The sequence below is a fragment of the Falco naumanni genome, chromosome 8 (assembly GCF_017639655.2).
Source record: "Falco naumanni isolate bFalNau1 chromosome 8, bFalNau1.pat, whole genome shotgun sequence".
NCBI lineage: Eukaryota > Metazoa > Chordata > Aves > Falconiformes > Falconidae > Falco > Falco naumanni.
The window spans coordinates 58,254,912-58,262,610 of record NC_054061.1 but is presented as its reverse complement, the minus strand read 5'-3'; the positions used below and the strand labels follow the sequence as shown (position 1 = coordinate 58,262,610).

Below are 7,699 nucleotides of genomic sequence, written 5' to 3'. Positions count from 1 at the left end.
CTGCAGGATTGCAGGTGTGATGACTGTGATGGTCCAGAGCCCTGCCCTCCTCCCCGAGAGCCGGGGGAGCAGTGCAGGGATAATGCCGGGGGGGCAGCACCACGCGAACCCCACGGGAAGGGTGCAAGGGCAAGGCTGCCCCACCACATACCTTGGCCTCTGCATCATTCTCTGGAGCTATCCCTGCAGCATCCCAGTGGGCGAGCCTAGTGTTTGGCACTGGAGATATCCCATCCCATGACATGCCACGTTGGCCGTCTTCAGTCCCCAGCACTGCCTGGAGGATGCCAGGGAGCCAACACTGGCAAGCCGTGTACTTTTAGCTGGAGCAGCCATGCAGCTCTCCTATTAATTATCACCTACAGAGGTGTTTTTAGGAGTTATTTATAGGTAAGCATGACGAAACCTGGGGAAAAGCAACAGCCAAAGCGAACCAGGTACAAAATGCAGGACAGCCTCTCCTCGGGGAGGCATGTGCCCTGCTGAACCCAGCGAGGAAGCAAACTGCTCTGGCTTTGGGATTTAAGCTCAGCGAGCCCGGTTAAGCCCATGTGGCAGCTGGGCTCGTTGCATAGTTTGGTCCACGACCCTGCTGCTGGTGGTGCCGCAGGCTGCCGGGCCTGAATCAGGCTTACAGAGGAAAGAGCAGATGAAATCTCCATCCACAAACATATCCTCACTGTCTGAGGATGCTGGTATTTCTGGGAGAGGCGATGCTGCCTCTGAGCTCACCTTTCCCAGAGTGAACTCCTGCCCTGTGCCACAGCTCATGCTCAAAGCTGCTCTTGCATGATCCTGCTTTGACAGGTACTAGCAAGTGCTCCCAGCATCAATTCCCTTTCTATTAAGGATGGGTGAAAGGTTTCATGCACCAGATCTGATTGCTTAGGATGATAAAAGCAAGTCATCAGCACAGGCTGTTCAGGCATCAGCAAATCCTAAATCCCCCCCAGCCAGATACTGGCTGGCTTATCTAACCGCGTGACCTATCTTCAAAAGCCAGCCTGAACAAATGGAGCAGATTTCTTCCCTGAAACGCTACCAGCCTGGATTACCTCGGGGGGACACGACACGGTCCCCCCCTTCACTGGGGCAGATCCAAGCAGGCTGCATCTGTTACCAAGCACCCCTCTCGAGCTCATCTCTCCCAGCAAGGGACCAAAATGCATCCCAGTGACTCGCTTCATGCTGGACAAGACTTTGCAAAGTGTCTGCTGGAAGCTTTAATTAACGGTCGGTGGGGGGTAATCAAAGCAGGGCAGGAACCCAAGGTTTGTTATCTTCTGGAGGCTGCTGAAGAGACAGTAGGGCTGTCCTTTGAGTTCTGGCCACGAATGGTTGGTCTGAACTCCTTGGAGGGGTGGGTCCGAGATGATTTCAGCATACCACGAGGGAGGCTTGGGATGGATTCAGCGACGGGCAGGGGAAGGAAGGGGAAACCACAACCAACGGCATTCCTGGTGTTGAGCCAGTCTGTTAAACAGTAACTAAAATAACACGTTCATCTCCCCAGCCAGAGGCTCCTTCCTTTTCATGTAGGACACCAGGGCCATTCCACCCCAAATCAAGCAGTCACCCCTCGCAAAACTGATGGCTCAAAGAGCAAAGCTTGCCCGTCTTCCAGCAAGGCTCCTCTGCACACAGCCTTTGTATGCTGCTTCCCCCCCCCCAATAACACAAAAAGGCCAAATGTGTCATTTGTTGCTTGGAAGTCCCCGAATTTCACCAAGGCATTAAGCCTGCCGAGTTGTGAAGAGGTGAGCCCCACGGGATGCTTTGGGAACGCCTGTTAGTGAAACAAAAGGGCTTTCAACAGAAGGCTTGAGTGAGTCACGCTGTGGACACGCGAGGGGAGTCACATTTCCGGGGACGGTCGCCATCGCTGTTAATGCACAGGCATCCAAGACCATGTCTTATGAGTAACCAGGCCTAATTAATTTGGTTTGGGTTATTCAGGTGAAAAGGTTGTAAGGGTCCAGCAGACAAGAAAACCCAAACCTAGAACGAGACTGCTGAGCCAGATGTGCCTGGGATCCTGGTGAAGCCCAGCACCCAGGGCAGAGGTCCAAGTGATGCAACGTCATTCTCACTGAAGGTACTTTCTACCATGGTTTTCACAAAGCAAACCATCGTGCCTCCAGCTGGCATGGGCAATACGGCCATCAGAGGAGGGCAGATGCAAGGGACAGCCCTGGGAAAGATGGGGTTTTGGTGGCAAAAGAAACCTGCCAACAAGAGGAAGACCTAGGAGCAACCCTTTAACCAACTCCTCTCCTCCAAGCACTCGACACCAGCTCTTCATATTGCAAAACAGGGGCGTCCTGAGGGCAGATAATCCACAATGAGCATTTAGTTAAGAGCTGGGAAGGAAACAAAGCAATTGATTTTCAGCAGGGGTTTCCAGGGATAAAAACAGATGCCCTGAGACCTCCAGGGTCTTTAATCATAGATTCTACTTCTCATTGCAAACTGTGCTGGGCATCCAGACACCAAGAGCTGGCAAGAACAAAGCAAAAATCATAGATACAGCAGCTTTTCTGTACAGACACTGATAACCTAGAGGTGACTTTTCTTTCCCTCCCATTCTGACTTATCTTCTTCAGCCATTTAGTGCCAAGCTGAGCTGATGCAGGATGAGCATTCAATTGTGGTGGCTGAAGTAGAGGAGAAAATGGTGCGAATGCATTTGCAAGGTGACCTGTGCTGAAGCTGTTTGTTCCCTTGATTGACCTAAGGAAAAAAAGCCAAAACTTTTCCTTGAAGTTGAAATATTAGGAGTCAGTCAGCAGAGAAGCAGCTAACGGGAACTGCCTGAATCAAACAGCTGGTGCCCCTCTTGCCCAGACCAGGTAGGAGCAAGGAGGTGCACACCAGGGCATCCATGGCGGGCATCATCTGCACCCATCCTGGTGGCGCTGGGGCAAGTCAGGCAGGGACTGATAACCCCAGCAGAAACCAGCCCTTTATGCAAAGAATTCAGAAGTAATTCAGAAAACACCACAGCAGACTCTCACCGGGAATCATCTCACACATGTTCCCTTTTTGCTTTCTCACCAGGCATACCCATGCTGGAGGATGGGGTTTTGTGCCACGCTGCGTTGTGAAGCTCCCAGTATCAACCACACCTCAGTCACAGGTTACCAGCACTGACCAATTTCACAAAGGAAAAGAAACAAGGACAGACAACAGAGTTAGAGACCTTCCTCCTGGTGGAAACTCGCTAGCAATCGGAAATGAGGGAGAAGAAAGGCAGGCAGAAATGGGATCCACAGCCACCCGCGGGTTTTAAGGAAGCAAGCCATGGCATCGCTATTGGACCCGCAGGTCTACATGTGTAGACATGTGGGATCCTTATTCCTGTTTTGCTTCTCAGTTCACACACATCTCAAAGCACGTGTATCTGCACAAAGTAAGCAATGAGCCGTTCTAGGAGAGCACCAATAAGGATCAGAGGGCTGAGCAGTGAGTAAAAGAGCGGCTCTGTGGCATCATCCTCCCAATTACAACTTTGCCCCAAATGCACAATTTTAAAGACCAAATGCTGGCCATGACACAGCAGCTCTCCAACAGCCACGGCCAAGCCTTTGGGCTGCAGTAGGGCCCACCCTGCTCTCTCCAGGGAGCCTCAACCAGGGTCATGACTTGACTGAAGCCCCAAGAGCCTGGGCAGTGTCCAAACTCTGAACTGCAGCCCAAATCCTGTGATGGCCATGGTTCTGGGTACTGAACCAAGTGGGGGATGGTGCAGCAAGGGCTGAGTGAGCCTGGCAGGGAGAAACACGCCGGCAGTATGCCCATCACCCTGCTTTGGAGGGCAACACACTCATGGGTTAGACCAATAGGAAGGTATCTGCTTAGGAAACAAGGGACAGCTGAGATCAGGAGACAAAAGGAGAGCCAACAGCTGGTTGCTGGTGCATCATCCCTGGAAAGGTCTGGGAAGAACTTGTTTACTCACTCCCTTCAACACTGCAAAGGGTTGTTCAGTCCCTTCCTTAGCTCACGAGTTCCACAAAAAGGTTACTTTACTTTTTCCCCCTGTTCTCTTCAACTTCTCCTAGGCTAAACCTTGGTTTTGCTCTGGAAATCAAGTCACGTTGTGGTGAGCAGGAAATTTCCAGCCTCTTTCCGTGAGCCAGATGGCCTGTTATCAGCAGGCACTGGTACACAGCTCCAGGCACTCACTAGCCACCAGCGTGCATCCTCCTGCAACCTCACCTCCTTGCAAGAAAGGACCAGGCCTTTCAGGAGAGGATGCATCACACCCACCCAGGCACGGATGGAGCAAGGGATGCCAAGGTCCAAGCACATCCTTGTGTGCCACACATCCTCCTGACGACCTGTGAGAGGTGGTGGTGCTGGCTCAGCGGCACAGATGCGCCTCGCCATGCTGGACCACAAGATGCATTTGCCAAGGATGAAATCAAACCACCGTGTCACTTCTTCACCCTCGGCAAACTGAAGCCACTGACAGATACCTCAACATTTTGCTTCCATGGCTTCACATCTGAACTCCATTCCTATCAGGAGCATCACAACTGCTTTGGCTAAATACAAGGATGTTTTCTCCATTAAGAAAAACACCTCCGTACCAAAACACATCCCGCAACCAAATCTTTTCCCACCTCAGAAAGTTCCTTACCTAGTGCTTGAACATAAGCAGCAGCTTGGGAGGCCAGACTGTTTCCAGAGACTTTCCCTCGGAGAGGGCAGGATGGAAAGGCGTGGGGAAGGAGGATTGGATTGAGATCAGCCCCAGAGCAAGGCTGGCTCTAGGTTTGGAAACATGCTGCGAGAAACACGCTGTCGGCATAGTGGAAAACCCAATAAATTACTCCCACGCATCCAAGCTGCTTTGAGATGAAGAGACAACAGTAGATGACGTTCGGGAGCACTGGAATAGTAACAACTTTAATCATAGTATTTTTTTTTCCAAAAAATTTTTCTTTAAAAAAGAAAAAAAAAAAAAAAAGGAACATTAAATGTTAACTACAATAACCAGTTACTGCACAAAGGGTGGTAATGCAAAGCCCAAAAACAGGTTTTGGAGAAGGGCTTGATGTTTAGCGGGCAGAAGGCATCTGAAGGACATACACCCAGTCCCAGCATGTGAGGAAGGACTGGATTTCAGATCAAGGACAGGGATAAATCAATGCAGCAGTCACCCCAAGGGCCCTGAAACATGTCAGCTGCGCTCCTGCAGGTCTCGGGGAGGGCACACGCTGACGAGCTGAGCACGGCATGTTTCAGGCTGCTGCTGAAATGTTAAGCTGGGTATACGGAGTACCTGAGGTAGATAGAAAAACCAAGGGGGGGGTGTTTTAAAAAAAAATAAAACAATGCTGAAATTATTCAGGGATATCCCTGAAACACAAATTCCTGCCCTTGCCTCCTGCTGACACCCTTGGGGGTGCCCAGCACCGCCGTTCTGCAGAGCTCCGGACCTTGCCAAGAGAGCAGCAAAAGCCAAGGTTTGGGTAAAACCCCAGGAGAAAGCCATCCCTCTGCTTGCACGCACGCTCCTGCAGGAGTTATTCCTTACTGCAGTGGAGATTTTTTGCTCATGCACGGAAACATGTGCTCTTAGGGTGCCTCAGAGAAAGAGAAAGGGGATGCGTACGCGGGCTCGGGTGCTGACGGACCCTCTCTCTGTGCTACGTTAAGTTGCATAGGAAACTCCTTAAAGCCCCTGAGGAGAAATTTAAGGTGCTATTGACTTCTTGTGGGGTCCGTCGAGAGTAATCGTTTCTGGGGACATGATTTTGGGAAGAGGGTAGGAGACCATTCCCTCCCAAGGCTGCTGGGCTGGCACGATCCACCACATGCTTTCCCATTCTTTGTTTTGTTTTTTTGGTTGTTTTTTTTTTTTTTTTTTTTTTTTATTAACCTGAAATATAATCATCCTTTAACAACTAACCTTTCTGTGGTAGCAGCATTTCATTACAAGGACCTTTGGACTTAAAATAACCTTTCTGTGCAAAATTATTTCCCTCCCACGTAAAATATTTGAAAGCCGGGGAGCAGGAGGAGGAGGGGAGGTCATTCAAAAGAGTGGGCTATAAAATGAACAGGGACAAAATATGGGCACTTGGTGCCACAAATATTTAGCTCGTTGGTACCAGGTTTATAGCAAAGACTACTTAGAAGTTAAACTGGACTTTAGCAACCTTGAAGAGCCCCACTCGAAGCCCTCTGAAATCAACGGCAATGAGCGTTAAATCGTGTAGCACATCTGGAACATCTCGAGTGAGCTTGGGCTTCAAATTAGGAGAAACATTTTCTCTTTTCCTTCTTTTTTTGTGTGTGTGTAAAGGGATATATGGGTGGCAACAATTCCCTCCCCCCTTTTCTGGCTTCTTCCCCAGAGCAGGAGCATCTGGAGAGTTTGCTGCCATGGCAGGGTGAGGCACTCTCACCATCCTCCAGGTCCATCTCTCAAGGTCTCTGCTGAACCCCAAACCTCCAGCTTCTTCCAGAGATGTCCTGCAGCACCCGGGCGGGATGAAGTACAAGGGGCAGCGACCACTTCTCCTGGTTAAAAATGGCACCCGTGCGTCTGAACACAGGCAATGAGCATCTCCCTGTCTGCAAATGAGAAAACGCATGTCTGTACAGACATGAAAACAAAACAAAAAGCAACCAAATGGCTCACAGGGCCCACAAATAAAAAAGAAAAAAAAAAAAAAACAACACACCTCCTTTTTTGGTGTAAGATGCTTATTAGGCTGAGGACATCCCGACTTCAAACAATGCTTTACAGTCATGCCTGGTAGTCTGCCAAAGCCTGACTGTGGGTGGGGGAGGGCATTTACTGTGCTTCCTTTTAAAATACGTATTTACATGACTCACGTTTGTCTCAAAAACGATAATTTAAAAGCAGTTTCTACAATGTAAAAAACAGCCACAGCTTCCCCCCCGAAGTGGTTACAACCTTTACTGCTCATTACAAAAATTAGACTTTCATTTGTAAATGCCTAAAAAAATGTGATCTCTTTTGTGATCCCTCCCCACCTCCTTGCCCCCTTTAAAGTTTTTTAGTAAGAAATAGTTTAACTGGTATCGATGCCATATGAAAAGCCATCCCCCTCTGGATGCCTTCCCACCAAGAAGGGATTTCTCCTGCTTATTTCCAGTCCCAGTGAACTTGCAAACTTTGGCCTCTTCAAACCTGGGGGACAGCAACCTCCGCTTCTATTTCAAGTCAACTGCTTAAAAAAAGGGGGGGAAAAAGCACAGGAAAAAAACCCAGCAAATGAGATGTGGACAAAAATGTCGGTGCAGGAGCTAGATGGCAAAATCCTCGTGGTCTTGCGGGCTGAAGGCAGCTGCCCGCAGCATGTCCAAGGAGTTGACAAGTATCAGGGTGCCGGTGAGATGCTTCCAGCGTTTGGTGATGGGGTTCTTCATCTTGTCCAGCCCAGTGTGCAGCTCCTGGATCACATCACGGTAGCTGTCGCCCATCTGGCTGCTCCAGGTGAGAAGGAAGTCGTACGCTGGCTTCCACATGGCCTGTGGCGATGGGGCAGAGGGGAGAGGAGATCAGAGCTGAGCCAGGCTGGACAGCTGGTGAGCAAGCGATGCCATTCCCAACACAGCCCCAGTCCCAGAAGCAGCACACTCCTGGGAAAAACCACCCCCAAACTTCCCCAGCATTCCCAAACCCCTTTTATCCCCCAAAGGTGCTCCAGAAGAACATGCT

General features: G+C 50.0%; 1 protein-coding gene across 5 annotated transcripts in view; it reads right to left on the bottom strand.

The window, feature by feature from the left end:
* Positions 1 to 4,884: 4,884 nt before the first annotated feature.
* Positions 4,885 to 7,699, bottom strand: part of SH3BP4 (SH3 domain binding protein 4) — a 38,459-nt gene continuing 35,644 nt past the window's right edge. For all 5 annotated transcript variants that reach the window (XM_040603629.1, XM_040603625.1, XM_040603628.1 and 2 more), the window contains one exon: positions 4,885 to 7,509. In XM_040603629.1, the coding sequence (XP_040459563.1) occupies positions 7,285 to 7,509 (225 nt within the window). In that variant the 3' untranslated portion in view covers positions 4,885 to 7,284. The remainder of the gene's footprint in view (positions 7,510 to 7,699) is intronic.